At 62.5% G+C, this 24,231-nt stretch overlaps 7 protein-coding genes and 1 pseudogene across 7 annotated transcripts; 6 read left to right on the top strand and 2 right to left on the bottom strand.

Moving 5' to 3' along the window:
* Positions 1–202: 202 nt before the first annotated feature.
* Positions 203–6,176, top strand: ACA1_114610 (annotated as a pseudogene).
* A 258-nt stretch (positions 6,177–6,434) lies between these two features.
* ACA1_114600 (uncharacterized protein) lies at positions 6,435–7,640 on the bottom strand (the record flags this gene model as incomplete). The annotated part of the gene is made up of 5 exons (XM_004342141.1): positions 6,435–6,612; positions 6,731–6,811; positions 6,970–7,013; positions 7,105–7,263; positions 7,506–7,640. 5 exons carry the CDS (start codon positions 7,638–7,640, stop codon positions 6,435–6,437), a joined length of 597 nt encoding a protein of 198 aa, XP_004342190.1.
* On the top strand, positions 7,485–9,420 carry ACA1_114590 (proteasome activator protein; the record flags this gene model as incomplete). Its single annotated transcript, XM_004342142.1, has 10 exons — positions 7,485–7,598; positions 7,838–7,987; positions 8,145–8,221; positions 8,325–8,345; positions 8,498–8,523; positions 8,640–8,752; positions 8,907–8,987; positions 9,110–9,152; positions 9,272–9,324; positions 9,409–9,420. The coding sequence occupies 10 exons, from the start codon at positions 7,485–7,487 to the stop codon at positions 9,418–9,420; spliced, it is 690 nt and encodes a 229-aa protein (XP_004342191.1).
* A 771-nt stretch (positions 9,421–10,191) lies between these two features.
* ACA1_114580 (hyaluronan / mrna binding family protein) lies at positions 10,192–11,832 on the top strand (the record flags this gene model as incomplete). The annotated part of the gene is made up of 2 exons (XM_004342140.1): positions 10,192–10,528; positions 10,751–11,832. 2 exons carry the CDS (start codon positions 10,192–10,194, stop codon positions 11,830–11,832), a joined length of 1,419 nt encoding a protein of 472 aa, XP_004342189.1.
* Positions 11,833–12,212: 380 nt separating this feature from the next.
* Positions 12,213–13,539, top strand: ACA1_114570 (uncharacterized protein; the record flags this gene model as incomplete). The annotated part of the gene is made up of 5 exons (XM_004342139.1): positions 12,213–12,495; positions 12,600–12,767; positions 12,839–13,039; positions 13,175–13,325; positions 13,410–13,539. 5 exons carry the CDS (start codon positions 12,213–12,215, stop codon positions 13,537–13,539), a joined length of 933 nt encoding a protein of 310 aa, XP_004342188.1.
* A 160-nt stretch (positions 13,540–13,699) lies between these two features.
* Positions 13,700–17,699, bottom strand: ACA1_114560 (DNA replication licensing factor mcm6, putative; the record flags this gene model as incomplete). The annotated part of the gene is made up of 16 exons (XM_004342138.1): positions 13,700–13,890; positions 13,994–14,260; positions 14,334–14,436; positions 14,521–14,682; positions 14,814–14,919; positions 15,033–15,228; positions 15,350–15,440; positions 15,529–15,670; positions 15,763–15,904; positions 16,006–16,156; positions 16,259–16,420; positions 16,531–16,797; positions 16,886–17,038; positions 17,157–17,350; positions 17,428–17,552; positions 17,620–17,699. The coding sequence occupies 16 exons, from the start codon at positions 17,697–17,699 to the stop codon at positions 13,700–13,702; spliced, it is 2,532 nt and encodes an 843-aa protein (XP_004342187.1).
* A 643-nt stretch (positions 17,700–18,342) lies between these two features.
* ACA1_114550 (calponin) lies at positions 18,343–22,047 on the top strand (the record flags this gene model as incomplete). The annotated part of the gene is made up of 6 exons (XM_004342137.1): positions 18,343–18,958; positions 19,033–19,361; positions 19,428–21,003; positions 21,123–21,347; positions 21,531–21,649; positions 21,868–22,047. 6 exons carry the CDS (start codon positions 18,343–18,345, stop codon positions 22,045–22,047), a joined length of 3,045 nt encoding a protein of 1,014 aa, XP_004342186.1.
* Positions 22,048–22,406: 359 nt separating this feature from the next.
* Positions 22,407–24,166, top strand: ACA1_114540 (carrier superfamily protein; the record flags this gene model as incomplete). The annotated part of the gene is made up of 6 exons (XM_004342136.1): positions 22,407–23,004; positions 23,108–23,209; positions 23,341–23,477; positions 23,603–23,781; positions 23,908–24,034; positions 24,107–24,166. 6 exons carry the CDS (start codon positions 22,407–22,409, stop codon positions 24,164–24,166), a joined length of 1,203 nt encoding a protein of 400 aa, XP_004342185.1.
* Between the last annotated feature and the right edge of the window lie 65 nt (positions 24,167–24,231).

Raw genomic sequence — 24,231 nt, 5'->3', positions numbered from 1 at the left:
AAAAAAAGAAACCGTGAGCTGCCCAGCGGGGTGGAATGCGAAGCAGCTCCCCCTTTTAACGTGGGCCAATAGCACCCAACAGCACACGACGAGAAAGGAAGGGGGGACCTTTTTTCCTCTTCTTTTCGTACAGGCGCGATAGTTGACCGCTCCGGCCCGCACAGGTCTGTAGAGAGCCGCATAGAGCGTGGGACGGCCGATCATGGATCGTTCTGGCCTTCATCTGCGGTTATCCCTCCTACTCCTCTGGGCCTTCGTGGCCTTCGTAAGCGGTACGCCCCCTATCTCCCTCAGGGATCCGTTAACGATCTCTTCGTTTCTCCTTCCATCTTTGATGCCCTCGTCTGCTTCCCCCCCTCCCCCGTAGCTGATTGGAATCTGTTTGCGGCCTTTTTGACTGAGCAAGATTCGTCCCGCCCTCACTGTGAATCTCTCTCTTTCTCTTCCATCTCTCAACCACCGTACAGCACAAAGCTGCGCCAACGAGGACTTCGTCATCACACGAGATGGTAACGCCCTCTTCTCCATCGAGCCAGACGGGAACATCATCGCGTGCCCCCTACAGATCAACCTCTGCGACACCACCAGCTACCTCACCTTCAACGGCAACAACCTCACCATCGGGCGCACGGGCAACAACTGGGTGATCCTCCCGTGGACGGTCGTGGGCGACGACTCCTACTACACCTACGACAACGGCCTGGTCGGTATCGGTACCAGCAGCCCCGCCCACAAGCTCGACGTCAACGGAACGACGCGCGTGTCGAAGGCCGACGTGGAGGCCGTCCACGCCGGCGGCCTGTTCATCAGGTCGACCCCCGGCGCGGGCGAATCTGTCGCCACCTACTTCCCGTCGAACGCCGCAGCGACCACCCAGTTCGTGTGGCTGTCCACGAAGGCGGCCTTCCGCGCGGGCGAGTCACCCGCAAATGCGGACTCGCAGGACGAGACGGCCTGGGGCGACAGCTCGTTCGCCTTTGGCCAGGACGCGCTCGCCTCGGGCGACCACTCGGCTGCCCTCGGATATGCGACGCTTGCGACGGGCGACAACGCGGCGGCCCTCGGCCGGAGCGTGGTGGCCAAGGCGCTGGTGTCCACCGTGATCGGCCAGTGCAACGTGCAGACGGGCACCACCTACTCGGGCGCTGCCTGGGTCGACACGGAGCCCCTGTTCGAGGTGGGCAACGGCTACTACACGAGCGGCGCGTGCTACAACGAGTCCAACGCCTTCACGATCTACAAGGACGGCCTGGCCGTGGTGGGTGGCGAGTTCGAGTCGCTCGGGTCCAACACCTACTTTGAGTGCGGCGTGCCGCAGGGCGCCGGCCGCCGGCAGGTGTGGAAGTCGTGCCAGGGTGCCTTCCGCGCCGGCACGGTGTCCAACTCGGCCTGGAACGACGCCTTCCTCGGCGAGGACTCTGCGGCGTTCGGCTACGATACGGTGGCCTCCGGAGCGCAATCCTTCGCTGCGGGCAATCAGGCCAGGGCGCGCGAGGTCGGCGCTGTGGCTGTCGGTATCAGCGCGTACGCCAAAGCTATGGGCAGCACGGCGTTCGGCATCGACACGAGGGCCTGGGGCAACGGCTCCCTGGCCGCCGGCAGCCAGTGCGAGGCCAGGGCGAGCAATCGTTCGCCATGGGCGATCGGACGACAGCGACGGGTCCTCAATCCGTGGCCATGGGTGTCACCACGACGGCCTCGGGCGACCAGTCGTTCGCCATGGGCTCGGGCACGACGGCGTCAGGCGAGGAGTCGTTCGCCATGGGCTCGGGCACGACGGCATCGAATGATCAAGCCGTGGCCATGGGCTCGGGCACGACGGCGTCGGGCGCGCAGTCGTTCGCCATGGGCTCGGGCACGACGGCGTCAGGCGCGGATTCGTTCGCCATGGGCGGAAGCGCGGAGGCATCGGGCTCTCAAGCCGTGGCCATGGGCGGAGGCACGGAGGCATCGGGCTCGGGGTCGTTCGCCATGGGCGGAGGCGCGACGGCATCGGGCGACCAAGCCGTGGCCATGGGCGGAGGCACGGAAGCATCGGGCAACCAAGCCGTGGCCATGGGCTCGGGCACTGAGGCATCGGGCTCGGGGTCGTTCGCCATGGGCGGAAGCGCGGAGGCATCGGGCTTGCAAGCCGTGGCCATGGGTTCGGGCACGACGGCATCGGGCGACCAAGCCGTGGCCATGGGTTCGGGCACGACGGCATCGGGCTCGGGGTCGTTCGCCATGGGCGGGGGCGCGACGGCATCGGGCAACCAAGCCGTGGTCATGGGCTCTGGTACGGAGGCATCGGGCTTGCAAGCCGTGGCCATGGGCTCTGGTACGGAAGCATCGGGCGACCAAGCCGTGGCCATGGGCTCCGGTACGGAGGCATCGGGCAACCAAGCCGTGGCCATGGGCGGAGGCACGGAAGCATCGGGCTCTCAAGCCGTGGCCATGGGCTCGGGCACGACGGCATCGGGCTCGGGGTCGTTCGCCATGGGCGGAGGCACGGAAGCATCGGGCTCCCAAGCCGTGGCCATGGGCTCGGGCACTGAGGCATCGGGCTCGGGGTCGTTCGCCATGGGCGGAGGCGCGGAGGCATCGGGCGACGAAGCCGTGGCCATGGGCGGAGGCGCGACGGCATCGGGCGACCAAGCCGTGGCCATGGGCTCCGGCACGACGGCGTCGGGTCCGGGGTCGTTCGCCATGGGCGGAGGCGCGATGGCATCGGGTCCTCAAGCCGTGGCCATGGGTGGAGGCACGGAAGCGTCGGGCGACCAAGCCGTGGCCATGGGCTCGGCACTGAGGCATCGGGCTCGGGGTCGTTTGCCATGGGCGGAGGCACGGAAGCATCGGGCAGCCAAGCCGTGGCCATGGGCTCGGGCACGACGGCATCGGGCTCGGGGTCGTTCGCCATGGGCGGAGGCTCGATGGCGTCGGGCAACCAAGCCGTGGCCATGGGAGGAGGCGCGACGGCATCGGGCGACCAAGCCGTGGCCATGGGCACAAGCTTGACGGCATCGGGCTCGCAAGCCGTGGCTATGGGCTCAGGCGTGACATCATCGGGCTCGCAGTCGTTCGGCATGGGCGCGAGCGTGACATCATCGGGCTCGCAGTCGTTCGGCGTGGGCTCAGGCGTGTCAGTATCGGGCAACCAGGCCGTGGCCATGGGCACAAGCTTGACGGCATCGGGCAACCAAGCCGTGGCCATGGGCGCAGGCGTGACATCATCGGGCTCGCAGTCGTTCGGCATGGGCTCGAGGCGTGTCAGTATCGGGCAACCAAGCCGTGGCCATGGGCGGAGGCGTGTCAGCATCGGGCTCGCAAGCAGTGGCCATGGGATCGAGCGTGTCATCATCGGGCTCGCAGTCGTTCGGCATGGGCTCAGGCGTGTCAGTATCGGGCAACCAAGCTGTGGCCATGGGCACAAGCTTGACGGCATCGGGCTCGCAAGCCGTGGCCATGGGCGCAGGCGTGTCATCATCGGGCTCGCAGTCGTTCGCCATGGGCTCGAGCGTGTCAGTATCGGGCAACCAGGCCGTGGCCATGGGCACAAGCTTGACGGCATCGGGCTCGCAAGCCGTGGCCATGGGCGCAGGCGTGACATCGTCGGGCTCGCAGTCGTTCGCCATGGGCTCGGGCGTGACGGCATCGGGCGCGCAAGCCGTGGCCATGGGCTCGGGCACGCTCGCAATGGGCTCGGGGTCGTTCGCTATGGGGCTTGGCACCAACGCATCGGACTCGCAAGCCGTGGCCATGGGCTCGGGCACCAAGGCGTCGGGCGTCTACTCGGTCGCCCTGGGCAACACTACGACGGCCTCGGGCGCCGCCTCATTCGCCATGGGCAGCTCCGCGACGGCCTCGGGTGCCACCTCATTCGCCGTGGGCAACTCCGCGACGGCCTCGGGCGAGTCATCGTTCGCTGCGGGCTCCACGGCCATCGCGTCAGGCATTCGCGCGGTTGCGCTTGGCAACGGCGCGCGTGCGACAGGCTCCCGTTCGATGTCCCTGGGCGACAAGACGGTCGCCTCGGGCATCGGATCAACCGCCATGGGCTCGGAGTCGGGGGCGGCCGGCGATTTCGCCTTCGCCGCGGGCTTCCAGACGGATGCCACCGAGGACTACGCGGTGGCGATGGGCTTCGGCTCCCAGAGCACCGGCGAGCTGGCGGTGGCGATGGGCTTTGGCTCGACGGCCTCCGGCCTGGGTTCCACGGCGATGGGCCTGTCCAGCGCCGCAAGCGGCGAGTTCTCGGTCGCGCTGGGCCTGCTCACCATTGCGTCGGCCAACCAGGCCTTCGCGGCCGGCGAGGCGTCGGAGGCCAACGGACAGGGCGCTGTGGCGCTTGGCTACAACGCCGTCGCTGATGGCGACCAGGCGGTCGCGTTCGGCTACCAGACCGACGCCGTCGGCGCCCAGTCCGTGGCGCTGGGCTCTGGGACGCTGGCCGAAGGCGACCAGTCGGTCGCGGCGGGATTGGGCACGTATGCAGCCAACTTGCAGTCGGTGGCCATGGGCACGGGCACGGCGGCATTGGGCGAGCAGTCGTTCGCCATGGGCACGAGCACGGCGGCATCGGGCAACCAAGCGTTCGCCATGGGCTCGACCACGGACGCATCGGGCGCGCAAGCCGTGGCCATGGGCTCGGGCACGACGGCATCGGGCTCGGGGTCGTTCGCTATGGGCTCCGGCACTGAGGCATCGGGCTGGGGGTCGTTCGCCATGGGCGGAGGCGCGGAGGCATCGGGCGACCAAGCCGTGGCCATGGGCGGAGGCGCGACGGCATCGGGCGACCAAGCCGTGGCCATGGGCTCGGGCACGACGGCGTCGGGCTCGGGGTCGTTCGCCATGGGAGGAGGCGCGAGGCATCGGGCAACCAAGCCGTGGCCATGGGCGGAGGCACGGAAGCATCGGGCGACCAAGCCGTGGCCATGGGCGGAGGCACGGAAGCATCGGGCGACCAAGCCGTGGCCATGGGCTCCGGCACTGAGGCATCGGGCTCGGGGTCGTTTGCCATGGGCGGAGGCACGCAAGCATCGGGCGACCAAGCCGTGGCCATGGGCTCCGGCACGACGGCATCGGGCTCGGGGTCGTTCGCCATGGGCGGAGGCACGACGGCATTGGGCAGCGAAGCCGTGGCCATGGGCGGAGGCACGGAAGCATCGGGCGACCAAGCCGTGGCCATGGGCTCGGGCACGGTGGCATCGGCCTCTCAGTCGTTCGCCATGGGCTTGAACACGCAGGCCTCGGGCTCTGGCTCGGTAGCAATGGGCTTCACGGCCGTGGCGTCGGGCACCTACTCCTTCGCAGCCAACAATCAGACGATTGCCTCGGGCACGGGCTCCGTCGCGATGGGCTCGTCGTCGCAGGCCACTGGCGAAGACTCAGTGTGCTTCGGCCGCGGCTCCAAGGCCACCGCCAACCGCGCGTTCGCGGCCGGTCGCGACTGTCAGGCCACCTCACCCGGCTCGTTCGCCATGGGCCACGCCGCCATTACTGGAGGCCAGACGTCAGTGTCAATCGGCACGAGCACCACGGCGTCGGGCGCCTACTCGATGGCCATCGGCCGCGCTACGACCTCCTCGGGCAAGGGGTCGGCCGCGTTCGGATACCGCGTCACTGCGACATCCTTTGCCGAGACCGTGGTGGGCTCGTGTAATGTGCAAACCTCCCCCGTCAGCACAACGACGGTCAACACGGCCGACGTGGCCTTCGCCGTGGGCGCCGGCACCATCGACACCTCCAACGACGACGCCTGCTTGGTCCGCGCCACTGTGTTCCGAGTCCTCAAGAGCGGCGCCGCCACCTTGAGCGGCGCCCTCGCCCAGAACTCCGACGCGCGGCTCAAGCGAGACGTGAAGCCGCTCGAGCCGGTGATGGGCAAGATCGAGCAGATGCGCCCCGTGACCTACCACTGGAACTCGTCCCTCGCCGACCCGCGACTGCAGATCGGTCTCATCGCGCAGGAGGTGCAGGAGCTCTTCCCCGAGCTGGTCACCAAGACCGACGACCACCTGGGCGTGGCCTACGGCGGCATCGGCGTCATCGCGCTCCAGGGCGTCAAGGAGACCGCGGCCGAGGTGAAGACGCTCCAGGCCGAGGTCGGCCGCCTCACCGCTCAGGTGGCCAGCCTCGAGGCCCAGATGGCCGCGCTCGTCGCCCTCGTCACCCAGACCCACGGCCTCAACGCCAACTGAGCATCGGGTCCCAGCAGCACCGGCGACCGACACAATCAACCACAAGAGAGGGAGGGAGGGGGAGAGATAACACAGCGAGTGTTGCTTTGTTTACATGTTGATTTCCTATCTATTAATATTTATTTTGTTAAAGAGACAACCACGCTTGTGTTCACACACGTCGTGTTGTGAAGTTGTGTTTCTTCTTCTTCTTCTTCTTCTTCTTCTTCATTTAACCTTGTGTGCAAGAAAGAGAGAGGAGGTTGTGGTGCCGCTCACTCACAGGGCTCGCCCGAAGGCGTCGAGTCCCATTGGGGTGGCGCCGCAGGTGCAGTTGCAGCACTGCGCCACGGGCTGCTCGAGGGACGTCACCTGCGGGCACTGGCCCGTGGCGTAGCAGTTTGCCACACCCGACAGCACGCACAACTTCGTCTGCGTGTTGTAGAGGCCATTGGGGCTGGCAGTGGAGAAGGTGGTGGTGGTCGTGGTGGTCGTGGTGGTGGTGAGTAGCGAGTCCACGGACCACACGAGTGCGCCGAGGCGGGCGGATGTACCAGTTGGGGTGGGGCTCGCACTCGGCGGGAAGGGGCGGCCACACGTAGGCGTTGATGGTGACGCACATGAGCACCACCACGAGGGTCGAGCCCAGGAGGACCCTGCGTGGTCAGCGCACATCGTATGCGGTGAGCGGTGATGAGCGTGTAGTGGAGGCGTTTCCCGCTACACGACGCGCTACGTGCGTGTGTGCGCGCACCGACACGCACACGCAACGCATGGGAGGCCTTTGGCAAGCAAGCGCGAGGGCGGAACGCACCAAAAGAGCTTAGGATCCTGGTCGCCCTTGGCGTAGAACCGCCACTGTTGAGGAGAGCGAACCGTTTGAATTGGAGATGGTACGAACGATTTGTTTGCATTTTAAGAAGACCTGGCAGAAGAGAGTGATTGGTACCTGGACGATGAGGACGAGGACGAGACAGAGCATGGAGCCGGTGAGCATGATGTGCTGCGGCGTCTGGTGAAGGATGCCGAACACGATGCCCACGGTGGCGGAGAAAATGATTAAGATGGCGATGGCCGCGATGATAAGCCACGCCAGCCATTTGACGCCCTTTCGCTCCTCACCGAAAAGAGGCGTTTCCGTCGATGGCTCGTACGTGGGGATGCTCGTGTCCGTGCTGTAGTCCGCCATCTTTGTTAGATCAGTCACTGATCCGCTTTGCGCAGCGGAAAGGCAGAAGAAAAGATTGGAATTTAAACTATGTAAATGCGTCGGTACCGCGAAGCAAAAAAAACCAAAATCAAACTAGTTGGAAATCAATGCGCGCAGAGATGGAGGGCACGCCAACGAACGTAGATGCCAAGAAGCAGGTCGACGAACTGTGGGAGGCCATTGCACAAACTGCCAACCAGCATTTCAAGCACTCCATGCCCGAGAGGATCCTGGTTCGCCACCCACCATTGCCCTCTCAATTCCCCTCCCTTCATTATTACATATAATTGGGTCGGATCGCGTGGCAAGGCCCTACACTCGATCTTTGCCAATTCACTTCGATTTTGGTCCAAATTACCACAATTTTCTTTTTCTTGAAATTTTACTGCCGCACAAGTGCGGTGATCACCCGAGGGCATGATTCCTGATGCGCGTGCGTTGGTCTTTGGGGGCGTGGGGGGGGGTACAACAGAAACTGTCGACCCTGCTCAAGTCGGATGACTTCAGCCTGCGCGCAGGCCAGGTTGGACAGGAGCCCCGCCTGGAGGAGGACGAGACCGCGGCGCCCCCGAGCAAGCGTGCGCGAGTCGAGGGCAGCAAGGGCGCAGTGCCCGTCAACAAGGTACTGTGTATGTGTGCCGTGTGTGTCGTGTCGTGTGTCGTGTGTCGTGTGTCGTGTGGGTGGGTGGTGTCGTCGTGGGTCGTGCTTGCATAATGGTCGCCGGAGGCCAGCGTTGGGCGAAACAGGTTCTGACCCGCTTCTCTTCTTCTTTCTCTAGGCGCTGGCCCGCGTCGTTCCAGCGATCAAGGAGGAAATCTTGGCGGTGATCGATATCTTCAACAGCGTCAAGATCTGGTAACCACACACAACACAACACAACACAACACACAACGCTTCAGGCCATGAATATGCTGACCTCCTCTCCCTTCGTGCACAAATCGTGATCGTGTCACCACAGGATTCAGCTTAGCATTCCAAGGTGACAACAACGAAGACACTTCGCTTCTTCCTGCTTCTCTTCATTTTTATTTTATTTCATTTATTTCTTCGATTCTGCTCACACAAGCCCCTCTCCCCCTTTTTTTATTTTATTTTTTTTTTTCATTCCTCCATCGCGCTGCCCTTGACTAGAATCGAGGCCGGCAACACGTTCGGAGGTTCGTCACACGCCTTCTTGCGGCCTTGCGCGCACTCTTGTGTTGCTCTGCGTGCGCTCTCGCTAATCATCGTCGTGTTTGGTGCGTTTGGCTGTGCACACGCGCGTAACAAACAGTGGACATCCAGACGGATACCATCAGCGAGCTCAGCCGAGCGGAAGATGCCGCCTACTCCCTGCTCGAGGGTATCACCAAGTACTACGTAACGCGAGGCAAGCTCATCTCAAAGGTACCTTACCTCCTATCTCTTCCCGCGTGGTCACGACCAGACGCTCCGCCGCACGCGTGTGGTGCCACCACGCGTGTGGTGCCACACACACACACATCCACGCGCGCTCATCGCGATTGCCTTCTTCATGTCGCGGCATTTCGAACACAACCAGGTCCTGAAGCACCCCGAGATCGAGGACTACAGCCTCTCCGTCGTGGAGCTCGACGAGAAGGAATACCTCAACATGAGACTGGTACCCACCCACAGCTGCTGCCCCGGCAACATTAGAATATGAAGCCTGACATAGACACACACCTACATCTCTCTACCAACCTACACTGTCATGGTCTAACCCTTCTCCTCGACCCACCGCAGTCCACCCTCGACTTGCGCAACAACATGGCCATCATCTACGATTGTACGCCCACTGCCCCCGCCCCGCGTAGCACTGTGTCGAAGAATGTGTGCGTTGGCATGTTTTGTGTACTCACGGCGAGAGAATGCGTGCGTTGTTGGTTGGCCGTTGCGCTTTGGCAGTGCTCTCCAAGAACTGGGACAGGATCCAGAAGCCCACCTCATCGCATCACACGGTACCTTTCCTCACTGGTCTCATGCGCCGCTTTGTGGCAGATTGTCCGCAACGCTAACCTTCACGCATGTCTGGCCCTCCATAGACCATGTTCTAAGCCACTCCCACTTGTCGTCGAGCCAGGCGCGGTCTTGGCTGCGCGCGTGCGACCACACGCCCACGCGGTAATAAATAATCATAAAAAATGGGAGGTGCGAATTCGCCCAACCGCACTTGTCGCCCCGCACCGCCCGATCTCGCGGCCAGTCCCATCCGATCTCGGGCGAAACTCCTGATCCGCCCCAGCGAAGGCTCGACCTAGGAGTCGAAATTTCGTTGCCATGGTGCGGACGAATGGGAGCAGAGGGGGGAGGCCAATTAGGGGGGTTAGGAAAAGGGCACAAGGACGGGACGGAGGTAAGCAAGTTTTTTTCTCCCTCGCCCGGCTAGTACGTCCGTCGTCACCCCCAAACACCACTCTCCCTCTACCGTACGTCATCTCCCGCGATTGATTGACCACTTTTCTCTTTGAAACAAGCATGAATGCATGCGCAAGGAGAGATTGAGCGGTGGGGAGGCAATGCCGATTGCAATCTCAAACCGTTTCAGCGTGGAGATATACAGCACGCGCAATCTCTCTTAATGACCGCACTACACGATTCTTGTAGTCCGGCTTTAAATTTTGTAGCGCACGGGTCGGTTCTATTCAGCCGACTGAGTGTTGTGCCCCTCGCTGCGGTAACGGAGCATGTGCGATCCACACTGATCGCACATTCCCGCAGCCGAGATTGACAATTCTTGCTTCCCCGGAGTGGCAATGCAATGCCCCTTTTGTGGAATCGAGTAGCCGATCGCATTTATGCTAATTTCCATTGTTTTGGTTCAGGCAATGACGGAGTACGGAGTCCAGACTACCAACCTCTTCGATCTCCTCAGCGAGGAGGGTCCCTCCAAGGCCGCCGCCGCTCAGAAGAAGGCCGCCGCTGATGCTGCCGCCGCTGCTGCTGCCCCCGCCGCCGCTGCCGCTGCCGCCCAGAAGAAGGCCCAGCAGGCCGCTGGCAAGCCCGCCGCCGCTGGCAAGAAGCCCGCTCAGGGTCAGGCCAAGCCCGCCGCCGCCGGTCAGGCCGCTGGCAAGGGTCCCGCCCGCGAGGGCAGGCCCGCCCGTGATGGTCAGGTCAGCCGCCCCGCCCGTGATGGCCAGGCTCCCAGGCGTGATGGCGCCCCCGGTACGTTTGCTTAATCCACTCCTTCCCCAGCTCCGAATGCCAATTGATTTGATATCTATATGTTCTTATAGCTATGTGTACAAATTTCCCATTGTGCCGCTGTTATGTAGTCAAAGCGCGTGTCGTTAATCCGTTGCCTTGCACGATCTCTGTAGAGGATCTGCCTAACTCCGATCTCATTTGCTAATCGCATTTTTCTTTCAACCCCCCCCATTAATGCAGGTGAGGGCAGGCGTTTCGATCGTCCCGCCGGTGAGCGCGGTCCCCGCGTGAACAACGGCGAGCGTCCCCCGCGTCGCGAGGGTGCCCGACGAGAGGGTGGCGGCGCCGTCGCCACCGTCGACGCCGAGGGCCGCCCCGTCCGCGAGCCGCGCCAGCGCAACGACCGCAGGGACCGCCCCGTCAAGGACCGCGGTGATGCCAACGCCCCCAACTACGAGGGCAGGCGCCCCGCCCGTGGCCGCGTGTTTGACCGACACTCTGGCACCGGCCGCGACCCGACCGAGAACAAGAAGGGCGGCGCCGGCAAGTCCAACTGGGGCGCTGCCGGCAAGGACGAGCTCGCCGCCGTGATCGAGGCCGCCGCCGAGCCCGCCGCCGCCGGTGAGGAGGCCGAGGGCGCCGTCGCTGCCGAGGGTGCCGCCGCTGAGGGCGCCGCCGCCGCCGCCGAGGGTGCCGAGACCAAGGGCAAGGACAAGGCCGTCGAGCCCGCCGCCCCGGTCGAGGAGGACCCCGACGACAAGCTGGTCTCCTTCGAGGAGTACCAGAAGCAGCAGAAGGCCGAAGCCGCCGCTGCCAAGAAGAAGTTCAAGCAGCCCAAGGCCCGCTCGGCCGGCGAGGGCGTCAAGCTCGACCCCAAGTGGGCCAACGCCGTCCCGCTCAAGAAGGAGGAGGACGCCCAGCCCATCTCCATCACCATCGCCAAGAAGGAGGCCAAGAAGGAGGCCAAGGACGCCCAGCCCCAGGTCCAGCTCGCCAAGAAGGCCGCGCCCAAGGAGAAGACCATCTCCGCCGCCGACATCCTCCGCTTCGACACCAGCCGCCCACGCGGCGAGGGTCGCGAGGGTGGTCGCGGTGGCCGCGGCGGCTTCAACCGCGAGGGTCGCGAGGGTGGTCGTGGCGGCTTCGGCGGCCGTGGCCGTCGCGACGGCGGTGAGCCCACCGGCGAGCGCAGGCCCCGCCGGGAAGGCCAGGGTTCGCCGGCTCAGGCCGCGCCCCAGGCTGCTGCGCCCAAGAGGGAGGCCAAGGCCGCTCCGGCCCCAGCCATCACCGATGCGGCCCAGTTCCCCGCCCTCGGCCAGTAGAGCTGAGACGACGACACATGGCGGATGGCTACGGCGACGGTGCAGCACTCATGAGACCGACTCACGCTCTACTTCTCTCTCACCTCATTGAGCAAGACGCGCGGACCTCCCGCCCTCTTCGCGTCGAGTCGTTGTTCTTCTTCTCCTTCTCCTTCACCACGACCTCGAAGGCTCTTCGCGGTCTCCTCTTTCTCTTCTTGTTTTATGGCGTGCACAAAACCAAAACCCACAAAAACAAATAAATATATTAAACATTCATCTTGTCCATCTCTTGGAAGATCACTGGAAGCTTCCTCTTCATCGACAGATGATGAAAGGCAGATAATTTGGATTTTACTCAAAATCGAAACTTTTTATTCTTTTTTGTTTGTGGCTGGAAGATGGAGACGCGAGCAGCACCTGTCGCGGCCTCGTCCCCGGTGGCTTCGTCGGCGTCGGCGGTGGTGCGGGAGCAGCTGCAGCAGTACGCACGGTTGGCGTCGGCCCTGCTGCACTCCTTGCTGCCCTCTTCTGCCACCAGCACCACACCCGGGCCATCTTCATCTTCAGTGGCGAGTAGTGGCGATCGATCTGCAGCCGCCCTCCAGAAGAATGCCTCACCCGAAGAGCTCATGGAGCGCCTCCTGCGCACCGACCAGGCCCTCCTACGAGCCCTCAACCAACGTACCGCTTTCAACTCTGCACATTTCCATCATTTGATTCAATGGTGTAGAAATCTGTCGATCACAATGCTCTTGCGTTCGATTGATTGATTGCATTTGCGACAGTGAGGGAGCACCAGAGACAGCAGCAGCGGTTGGCGCGGCTCAAGGACGAGGTGGCCAAGAAGGACGGGGTCGTGGAGCAGCTCGCCCTGCAGCTGCAGCAGGCACAGGGCACCCTCCAGCGCGTCATCGACGACACCACCACCAAGCTCGACCGGCCTCTCGTACCCGGTATGCACCGCGCGTGTTGCGTATGCCGCACGCACGCATGCACGCACGCAGCTAAAGCGTGGCGCACACAGGTGGCGGCAGCGCAAGGCGTGACGGGGTGGACGTGGACGAGGTGGTGGCCTACGCGCACAAGGTGAGCTACACGACGTCGGCGCCGCCCAACTGGAACCCGAACCTGCCCCACATGCGCATGTTCCTGCCCCCGGCCCCGCAGGAGATCAACATCCTCCAGGGCAACTTCTACCACAACTCCACCTCCGCCCCCATCCCCGGTAGTCATCACAATCAACACGCACACGCACACGCACACGCACACGCACCACGCACACGCACCACGCACACGCACCACGCACACGCACCACGCACACCACACACTAATCCTGCGCGTGTGCGGTGCGTGTGCGAAGATTTTTCGGACCTCACGGGCGCCGCCAAGAAGGAGGAGGCGGACCTGGGCGCACCGGACCTGGGCGCCGGACCCACGCTCCCCATGCAGCAGCCGCTGCCCTTCGCCGGAGGACCCGCTCCCGCCCTCATCCCCATCGCCGAGCTCCCGCCGTACGCACCTCGCGTTGCGTGTCGTGCGTGCCGTGTTGCGTGTTGCGTGTGCGGTGGCTAACGACACGAGCGGTGTCACCACAGGGCGCCGCCATCGGGGCTGGCGCCGCCGCCAAGCGAGCCCGTGAAGCAGATCATGCTCGACCTCAACCCGGACGACGAAGACTCCGACTCCAGCTCCGACCTCGACGACGACGAAGACGACTGGGTCTGATCGCGAAAACGAAGAAAGAACGAAGAAAGAACGAAGAAGAGAGCGAAGAAGAGACGAGGTGGAAGCTGTACATAAAAGAACAACATCACCTTTGGTGTAGTGGTGGTGGGTTGACACTCTTACGCGTGTGTGTTGGCCTCTCGCATATGACTGATGGGTCTCAGTCGTCGAGGAAGGACGGGTGGACGGCCAGCACGCCGCTCTTGTCCTCGAGGAGGGCGCCGTCGCGGGTGACGAGCCGGTCGACGATGAGCCGCGCCGTGCGGGCCGTCCGCTTGAGCTCCTCCTCCGAGTTGAGCCCGTCGGCCTTCTGCTCCACGTACCAACTCACCAGGTCCTCTCGCGTCAGTCCTGCACGCATGTGTCGTGTCGTGTCGTGTGCGGTGGCGCGTGTGTCGTGTCGTGCGGTGAGTAAAAAAAGAAGAGAAAGTAAGACAGTTGGGGGAGAGAGTACCGCCCGACTCTTCCTCCTCGGAGGCTTCGTAGTCCTTGAGGTGGGCGACGAGCGTGTTGGAGATCTTCCTGTAGTCCTCGTAGCTCACCGTCAGCGGTTCTTCCGCGCTCTCTTCATCGTCTGTCGTCTTCGTCGTCTTCGTTTTCTTCTTCGTCTCCTGCACCGCCGCGGCCTTGCCGCCCTTCTTCGCTGCAGCCGGCTTCGCGGGGCCTCCCGTCGGCGCAGCGGCGGTCGATGACTCCACGTCCATCACCGAACCGTCGCCCGCTGCAGCCCGGCATGGCGTCAGTACTCCGGCGAGTAGTGGGCAGATTGGGGGGAGGGGAGGGGAGGTGCGCACGCTTCTTGGCGGGCACGTCGCTGAGAGCGATCTTCTCGGTCTCAACGTGGATGAGGGACTTCTTCAGCAACCGCGCCGCCTCCTCGACGTACGCCGGTCTCACCTGGAGCTCGTGAGCATGAGCACATGACACACGACACACGCATAGGTACCACCGCACACGCACGCACAGGTCAGTGGAGCGTACCTCTTCGTCGCAGTGAATGCGCGCGCGGGCCTCGGAGAGACGGATCATGGACTCGAGCTGACGGACGGTCATGCGGTAGGACGACTTGCCGCCGGCGCCCACGTCGTTCTCGCGCAGCTTCCGGTAGTGGTGCACCAGCAGCTCCATCGATTCCGAACTTATCTGCGCGCTCCGTTCCAAACCGTTGTGAGCGATCGTCGCGTGTCGTGCCGTGTATGTGTGTTGTGTGTGTTGTGTGTGTTGTGCGCGTGTGTGTGCGTGCGTGCGTGCGTGTGCGGTGGTGCGTGTCGTACCCGTGGCTTGAAGATGCGGGAGTATCGGATGTAGCGTTGGAGTTGCTCGATCGAGTAGACCGGCTTCAGGGCCTGCTCCCTCTTCTGATGCACTGATATGATGTGCCTGCGCTTGGCCGTTAGCCAACGGCGTTACTGGTGCGTGTGCGTGTGGTGTGCGTGCGGTGGTGCGTGTGCGTGTGGTGGTGCGGCGGTGCGTGTGCGGGGCGTGAAGTGCACCTGGCGATGCTCATGTCGGTCTCCTCGTCGCACTCGTCCAGAACGATGAAGAAGAGATCGAATCGGGACATGATGGGCGCCGACAGGGTGAGATTGGCCCGCAAGGTCTTGGACTTGTCGTAGCGACCGCCGATCGGGTTGGCGGCGGCCAGGATCGACGTGCGCGCGTTGAGTGTCGCCTGAATGCCGGCCTTGGCTGTATGTGTGTGTACGATTCGACCAACCACAGATCAGTCCGCGCCCCCAAGGCATGCGTGTGCGTGTGCGTGTGCTGTGTGCTGTGTGTGCCGTGATGTGTGCGGTTTGCCGGTGCGTACCGAGAGAGATGGTCTGTTGCTCCATGGCCTCGTGAATGGCGACCTGATCTCTCACGTCCATCTTGTCGAACTCGTCAATACAACAGATGCCCTGGTTGGATGGGGGAGGGTAAGAAAAAGGAATTGTAAGTTGGCGGTGTGCGAGAGATCTGGTGCTGCCGCAAAAGGCTGCGGCGTACGTTGTCGGCAAGCATCAGGGCACCGGCCTCGATGGCGAATTCGCCCGTGTCCGGGTCCTTGGCCACGCACGCCGTCAGACCGGCCGCAGAGGAGGCCTTACCGGACGTGTAGATTCCTCGGGGCATCAACGAGGCCACGTATCTGCAAAGTATAATAATTAAATAAACAAGAACTTACTTCGAAAGAAAAATGAATAAATGAAGAAGAAAAAAAAGAGAAGAAAGGAAGGGTACTTGAGGAATTGGCTCTTGGACGTGGAGGGATCGCCGACGACGCAAACGTTGATGTCGCCGCGCAGCTTGATGCCCTCGATCGTCGACTTGTGCACTCCGCCGAAGAGCATCAGCAAAATACCGCGCTTGACTTCATCGTGACCTAATCACCATAGAAGAAGAAGAAGAAGAACGAGTTAGTCGATCACCTCCAAGTGTAAGTGCGTGTGCGCTGCTTCTGCTGACTCGGTGCGCTTCTCATACCAAACACGCTCGGGGCAATGCTCCGCACAAGGTTGTCGTAGAGAATGGGGTCCTGCTTCATCTTCTCGATGTCCTCCAACTCTTCGTCGGTGAACTGGCTCAGCACCTGCTCGTCGTCATCATCTTCCTCCTCGCCCTTGAAGTTGATCAGCTGTACAAAGCGGCGGAGAAGAAGTGGTCAGTAACCACAACACATCGCACAACAATCATCAATCATCAATCAACAATACATGATCATCATGGCGTGGATCACCTTGTTGTTATCGAGCGGGTGCACGGCGCAGGCGAGGAAGCACAGCTTGTAGGACAGATCGCGGACGCCGAGCGACTTGAGCCCCGTGAAGCCCTCGCCGTCCGCCGTACCGGAGAATCCCTCGCCGCTGTCCTTCCCTCCCTCCTTCGCCGACGATATGGCCTTGACGAGGGGAGGGTCGCGTGTGTGCAGTCGCGTTCGCAAAGAGCGTTACTGGCGTGTGCGGTGGTGCGTGTGTCGTGTGTCGTGTGCGTTGCGCGTAGGGCACGTACCTGAACGCGCACACCGGGCAGTCCAAGCTGCGACACGTCGGGGACGACGATCAAGGTACCGGTGAAGATGGCCTTGTCGCCGGGCTTGGCCTTTTCCACGGCGTCGTTACGGAGGATGATGTCCATGCTGCGGGGCATCGAGCCCGACGGGATCTCCGACGGGTTCTCCTGCACCCTCACGCGCTGCCAATCGGCGAACTCCGACTGCTCGACGTTGAGCTGCCACCTGAACTTGTTCATGCACTGGCTGCTCTTGCACGCAATCGGCTGAGTGGACGAGGGTGGTCAGCTCATGAGGCTGAGCGCTGCGCCGACCTACGTGGCACGTTAGCAAAGAAGTGAAGTGAATGCGCACCTCTGTGTATTTGAAGTGCTGCGGGATGCCCTTGGCCACGACGCGGCAGTCCTGGCAGGCGAACGCGCCGTAGAGGAGCTCGGGCCGGACCTCGGATGTGCGTGTGACCGTCCCGCTGACGGCGATGAGCGAACCGATCTTGTCTGTTCGCAGCTGTCGAATCCTATCGCCAGAAAGATGCGAGAGGGTCAGCTCACGTGTGCGATGGTGCGTGTGCGTGCGTGCGTGCGTGCGTGCGTGTGCCGAGACGCCTTCTAGAAGGCGAGGTCACAAGGAGACCGTGCCTGTGGACCATGGGCACATTGTAGACGGCGATCCAGAACTCCCTCTCCTTCTGATCCTTGTCGTCGTCAGGTCTCATAAACTCGGGATAGAGTTGCTTGGCCACGTTCTGCACGGCTTTGCGGAGGTACGGCTCCATGCGGAAGTACTCTTGTTCCATGAGCACGCTCAACCCCTGAATCTCTGGAGATCAAAAGAAGGTGCGATCAGCATCAACGCAGAGAGGAAAGAGAAAGAGAAAGGACGAGGTGCCAAATCACCTGCTTTGCCCGAGGCCTCAAAATTAAGCACATCCTTGAAGTCCAAGTAGAGCGTTTTCTGATCATTACGGCACATGTGCCCAATTTGCTCCAAGTAGCTCCTCTTGTTGCTCACATCGCGGAACCTTGGGGGACAATAAATTATTGGGCACCATCAAATGGGCAGCAGACGCAGCGTACTCATTTAGGAACGTTGTGAAAGTGCCCTGCAGTAGCTCGGCGGTCTGATCTAAAACAAGAGGCACAGTCTTGGGTGCCGCTTCGCCCTCCATTTCTACAGCCTGGAATTAATCTGCGTTGTCATGAAATCGACCTGTTCTTCGTTCCCGCCAAAATGGGCACATTCCCGCCAAAAAAAGGGCGCCAGAACGAACCAACATCTCGGTGGCGTTTACTGCAATCGAGTTGATTGGCCGACGATCAAGTTGCTGGCCTTGAGCATTGGCTTAAGGCGAGGCATAGTCTCATTTTTCGAGAATGCAGGACAGCTGCCCGCGTACTCCAGCCGCTACATCGGCGTCATCGCGCGCGACGCTGCGATGCCCGCCCTCGCCCGTCATCAGGGCCAAAGAAGGCTTCTTCCAGATCCTGCGTGAGAAGAAGCGCGAATTCGACTCGCGGATGGATTACGAGTTTCTCTGGCTTCGCGAGCTCAAGGAGGAGGTGGATCGCTCGATCTCGCTGGGCAAACCCCTTCAGCCCTCTCTGCCTACGACTTCAACCGCTACCCGAAAGAGACAGCGCATCGTCTTGGAGGCCAGAGAAGCAGCTCGAGCTCCTCGCGCGCCAACCCCATCCATCTTCCCACCGACTTTCGCCCCCACTCTGCCCCCCTCAGCTTCTTCATCTCCATCTCCACGCGGTCGTCCATCCATTGCCTCGGGTTCTTCTTCGCGGCTTGCAGGCGCTCCCACAATGACCCGAGGCCGTCGCGGTGGATCCATCATAAAGACGCTCTTCACCGACGCAGCGGCCAAGGCGGCCAACAACAAGGGGAAGGAGAAGGACGTCGATGACGTCGACGACTTCACATCTGACAAAGAGGTTCAACTCGCCGACACCAGCACTACGCTCGACGACGAGACAGTTCCATCACCACTGGCAACCAAGAAGCCCGGCAGCGTTGCGGCCACACCGTCGCCCTCTGGAGGCGCCGCCGCGCGGCTCGGCGGCCGGCCCAGTCCTTCGCTGTTCGAACCGCCGCGCAACGCGTGGCTCCGCACACCTTCGCCGATGCAAACGATGGACGGCAAGGACGTGATAGCCCTGCGGGTCCGCAAGAAGCCGCTGCCGCTCGCCCAGCAGAACCTCAAGAAGCGCGCGCGCGAGCTGGGCATGAGCCCGCTTGCCACCTCGTCGCCTTCATCATCGGCCGCCGTGACGTCGTCATCGTCATCGCCAGCTGCGGCCAAGAAAGAAGCGGCCTCGCCGTGCCAGGAGCTGCTGGTCACCGAAGACGACGAGCCCATCGTCTTCCACATGGACCTCGCCGACGAGGTCTCGCCCGGCGTCACGGCCGCCTTTGATATCGGTACGCTAGCTCCCTTCCGTAATAGCCACGCTGGCCTGTGGCTCACAATGATGATGTCTACAACGCATGTGCAGAGGACTTGCGGGAGGAGCTCGAGAGGTCGCGTCACGAGGAAATGGCAGACGACGATGAAGGTGGGGAGGAGGAAGAGCGGCGCACGCAGGCGAGCGCCATCATGGCTGAGGAGCAGGTGGTGATGGTGGGGGAGCGGCGCACGCAGCTGGTGGACGAGCCGGAGCAGCTGCAGATGAAGCCGAAGCCCAGCCCTGCCAACAGGGCGCTGACACCCTCCGCACAAGCCTTGGGCAGCTTCCCCACCCGATCCGGCAGCTGGTTCACGCTCGGCAGCGGCCTCTCCGAAGCCGAGACCGTCCTTCCCGCGCCTGGAGCCAAGCTGAGCGAGGTACGCTCTGAATTCTGACACGCACGACACACGGCACACACGACAGATTGGCTGGTATGCTCACAGCGTCGGTTTTTGGCCTCCAACCAGGTGAACCTCGGCAGCAATCACGAGAGCGACGTAGAGCGGCGCTCCTTCGCCCGAGTGTCCATGGAAATAGTGCGCAGCGCACTGCAGGAGCTCAACGAAGAGAGGAATGGCAAAGATGATGGTGGCGAAGAGGAGGAAGAACAGAAGGTGACAGCACCGCCGTCGCCGTCGCGTGGTGGCCAGGAGGAGGCGGCGAAGAAGAGCTCTTCTGGCGACAAGGCCAACACCTCGCCGACGAGCGGCCGACGCAGCCGTATCATCGAGCGGGAGGAGCGGCTGCGGCAGATTGACCTCGAGCGCGAGAAGATCAAGCGCCGCCGCATGGAGAGGCAGAGCCGAAGGCGCGAGAGCGATCTGGGCTCCGTCGCCCGAGCCAAGCCGGACAACGCCGCCGCCGACACGAGTGCGAGCACCAGCACCAGTACAAGCACCACCAGCACCACCGACCAGCTTAGCTCCGAGCTCCGGCAGTCGGCGCCGGTGTCGGTCGGCGAGCGAAGAAGGAACAGGGTCACCACGCCGCCGTCGTCGCCGCGTCGCGAAGTGCTCGCCGATATCACTACAACCACCCGGCCGTCATCGCCGCCGTCAGCGACGTCGACATCGACTACGGCCTCGCCGCGCCGCAAGAAAGGTAGCCCGATCGTGCCCCGGCTGGACATCGCCAAGACCAGGGAGGCCGCCGCCAAGGCGCCCGGCCCGAACTCGCCCACCAGCCCGTCGCTGCTCCGCAACTCCTCCCGTGTGCCGCCCGCGGCCAGTGGCGCCGTCGCCACCGCCGCCGATCTCCGGCGGCAGCTCCGGGAGCGGAGCTCGCGGCGGGTGGTCACCGTCCCGCAGCCCTCCACCCTCTCCCTCTCCATCCGGGAGCGGCTCCAGCACGACGCCCTCCATCGCGCGCGGACCACCGCCGCAGCTTCGCGTCAGCCATCGCCATCGCCCGCGCCGACGCCCAAGCCGACGCCGACGGCTGCGACGGCTGCCCAGGACAAGGCCCAGCCCCGACGGCGACGAGAACCGTCGCCGATGGTGGTGAAGAAGCCGGCCACGGCGGCCAAGGAAAAGGAAAAGAAGCAGAAGGAGGACGAAAAGAAGAAGCCAGTGATCGCTGACGCTGGTGGCGATGCGTCGGTGGCGGCGGCGGCCGCCGGGTGCGAGACGGTGCTGGCCTACTCGAGCCTGAAGGAGCGGAAGATCGTGGATGCCTTCCTGGAGGTCATCGCCAAGGAGAAGCGGGAGCGGGAGGAGCGCGAGCAGGCCGAGAAGAAGGGCCGCGGCTGCGTGTTGCCCTACCCGATCCCCGCGCCCGGCTCGCCGTCATCGTCGTTCATCATCATGCCCTCGCCGCCCAAGCGCAAGAGCCTGTCGCCGGGCGACGAGGCCATGCCGGCGTCGGCTTCGACCTCGACGACTTCTTCTGGTTCGCCGCCGAAGAAGCGAAAATTGGAGAACGGCGAAAGTGCTTCGTCGGTCGATGACAGCAGCAGCAGCAGCAAGGAGAACGTGGCCAGTGCCCTCAACAGCCCGCACGGCAAGCCCACCCTACAACGATGTACCCGTCCCCTCTCATCGTTGGTCGTGTGTCGTGTTGCGTGTCGTGCTGTATTGTGTCGTGTCATGTCGTGTCGTGTCGTGCGATTGTGTCTCATTTGCAAGTTCTCTGTTTTGCAGCAACTTCGAAGGAGACGTGGCGCGGCGAAGGAGAGGGCACGCTGCGAGCCCGGCAGCACAAGGAGCGCGAGGACGTGCACCGGCTCTACGGGCTCGACGCCGAACTGGCCCGCAAGTCGCAGGAGAAGCTCAAGCCCGACACCGTGCGGGAGGCCATCGTGTGGGTCTACAAGGCGGCCCGAGGCAACACCAAGGGCTCGGTCCTCATGCCCTCCTCCTCCCGCGGTACGCTCAGGCTCACTCGGGGAGTGCCCATCCACTTGACATTCAGCATCTTCTCATTCGTGTGTCGTGTCGTGTCGTGTCGTGTCGTGTCGTGTCGTGTCGTGTCGTTGGTCGTGTCGTTGGTCGTGTCGTTGGTCGTGTCGTTGGTCGTGTCGTGTCGTGTGTCGTGTGTCGTGTTAATAGGAGTGGCGGGCCTCTTCGATTGCCTCAAGTCGGGTCGGTTGCTGTGCGAGGTGGCCAACAAGGTCCGGCCGGGCATCATCCCCAAGATCCACATCCGGCCCATCCCCCTCATGGAACAGGTACGCCATCACCATCTTCACCATCACCATTGCCATTGCCATCACCATCATCATCGGCGGCGACGACAACACCTCCTTCTTGAGCTGGTCCTGTTCCGCTGTCGCATCGGCCCATGATCATGCTCCATTCACCCTCAACACTGGATGAATTCGCTGTGGTGGGTTGATGAGGATGATGGTGCTTACGATTACGATGACGATGGTGGTGGCGTGAGCAGGAGAACATCAAGATGTACCTGGCGGCGTGCGAGCGCATGGGGATGCGGAAGGCCGACCTGTTCGTGGTGAGCGACCTCTACGAGGAGAAGTACCTGCCCGCCGTGCTCCAGAACATCATCTGCCTGTCGCGCCTCGCCTCGGCCTCGTCCACCTTTGCCGGCCCTCATCTTCGCATGTGAGCAACTCTAGCCCCCCCCCCCACTACTCGCCCATCTTTCTTATTGCGATCTTCCCCTTCTCCACATCACATGTACTTACAAAATAATTTGTAATGGCCTCGGATGGATCGAGGCCGATCATCAATCAATCCTTCAACATAATTAAGTCCTGTCAATTTAAACGATTTGATTGATTTATTGTTATTTGTTATTTATTGGTTGAATTCGTTTCCTCCATTTTCTTTGAGGGACAGGAACTGCGAATCTGTCGCTCCACCAGGTTTTGGTGCCTTTTCAATTACGAGAGCAGACAGATCTTCTTCTTCTACTTCTTCTTCTTCGGATCGAACTTGCCAAAAGCGACCCCAACAGAATTGAGAATGAGCGATATCGAATATCAGGCGCCGCATTCGTTAAGGGCCGCTGAGGCCGAGGCTGCGGCCGAGCAGCCCAATCTCTCCTCCTCCCACTCGGATTCGTCGGGATCCACATCATCCTCATCATCATCTCCCACCGCGCCCCGAAGACAGAGGCGCGCATCGAGCCTCTCCACCTCGGCCCCCAGCGGCCCTGCCGCATCCATGCAGGCATCGGGCGAACGTCGCATCTCGCGTCGCGAGCGCCTGAGCGGTCGTGGATTCATGCCCCCGGCCAGCGGCGGCGGCGGTGGATTCGATGAGGAACTCGATGACTACGAGGATGGCGATGTGGGCACCACCGATGTCTTGCTCTACCTCGCCCGTCGCATCGCCTGCGAATTTGGTGCCAATCTGGCCTTCAATCTGCCCCTCAGGCTCGTCTCGCTACGCCAGGCCGCCCGCCCGCTGGGCCACCCGCAGCACTCGCTCGCCCACGAGGTCAAGTCCCTCATCTCGCCTTCGTCTTCGTCGGCCGACTCGTGGAAGTACGTGCTGGGCACCAGCGCCTTCATCGGCATGTCCGAGGTCGTGGCCGGCCTCTTCTCCGGCGGTGTCAGCAGTACGCGCGTGTCGTGTGTCGTGCGCGTGTGTGTGTGTCGTGTGTCGTGTGTGTCGTGTGGCTGACAACACGACACGACACGACATGCGTGGCGGCGGCGCAGTGTACTTTGATTCGGGGCACATCCCGACGGTGGACGAGTGGCACGAGCACGAGAAGCCCACCATCTACGGCGTCTCCCGCAAGCAGCTCGCCGTCTTCGCTGGTACACCATCTCTCTTTCTCTCTCTCGCTTCCCTTCTTTCTCTTGCGCTCACGACACGACCAACGACACGACACGACACGACACGACACGACACGACACGACCAACGACACGACACGACACGACACGACAGGTAAGCTGTTGACGGGGGTGTTCTTCTATCCGTTCTTCGCGGTGGCGCCCATCCTCCTGGCCACCCACCGGTGGCCGGGCACCGGCCAGTTCTTCCGCGACCTCGCCTACAATCGCAACGGCTTCTGGAACGCCCTCGTACGCCCCTCTCGCGCGTGTGTGCGGTGTGCGTGTGCGGTGATGTGTGCGGTGTGTGTGTGTGTGCGGTGGTGTGTGCGATGTGCGTGTGTTTGTGAGCCTGACGGTGAGTGCGGCGGTGGCAGGCGCTGAACGTGGCCAAGTACAGCATCATCGATCTGGCGCCGTTCCTGGAGACCAAGCTCTACCACTACCTCCAGCTGGTGCCCGAGGAGGACGAGGAGAACGAGGACGAGTGGGAGGCGGAGAACAGCTCCCTCTTCTCGGCCAAGCGCTTCATCAAATACGGCCTCTCCTTCACCTCGTACGCACCTCCCATCTTTTGTTTATTAAAATTGCTGAATTGTTTTGCTTTTGCTTTGCTTTTGTTTTGTTTTGAAAGAGTTGCTCACGTGACCGCACACGCACACGACACCGCACACGCACGCAGGACGGCGTTGGCGTGCCTGCTCTACGTTCCGCTCGATGTGCTCACCACGCAGATGGTGGTCTACCCGACGCAGTATTCCGGCGTGGTCGACTGCGCCAGGAAGGTGTGGGCCGCCGAAGGCCTCAAGGTGCCCAAAGCCCCCCTCTCTCTCTCTCTCTCCAGCGAGCGTGGCCTCACTCGTGCGTGCATTTCACAACAGGGGCTCTACCGCGGCTGCTGGGCCAACCTGTTGAGCGAACAGGAGCTGCTCTTCATCTGATGAACAAGAGAGAGAGAGAGAGACCTTGTCTTGTGATGTCCAGCTTTCGCACCAAACAAAGAAGA

Source organism: Acanthamoeba castellanii (assembly GCF_000313135.1).
Source record: "Acanthamoeba castellanii str. Neff unplaced genomic scaffold scf7180000084669, whole genome shotgun sequence".
Taxonomy (NCBI): domain Eukaryota; phylum Discosea; order Longamoebia; family Acanthamoebidae; genus Acanthamoeba; species Acanthamoeba castellanii.
This window is presented reverse-complemented; position numbering and strand designations above follow the sequence as displayed.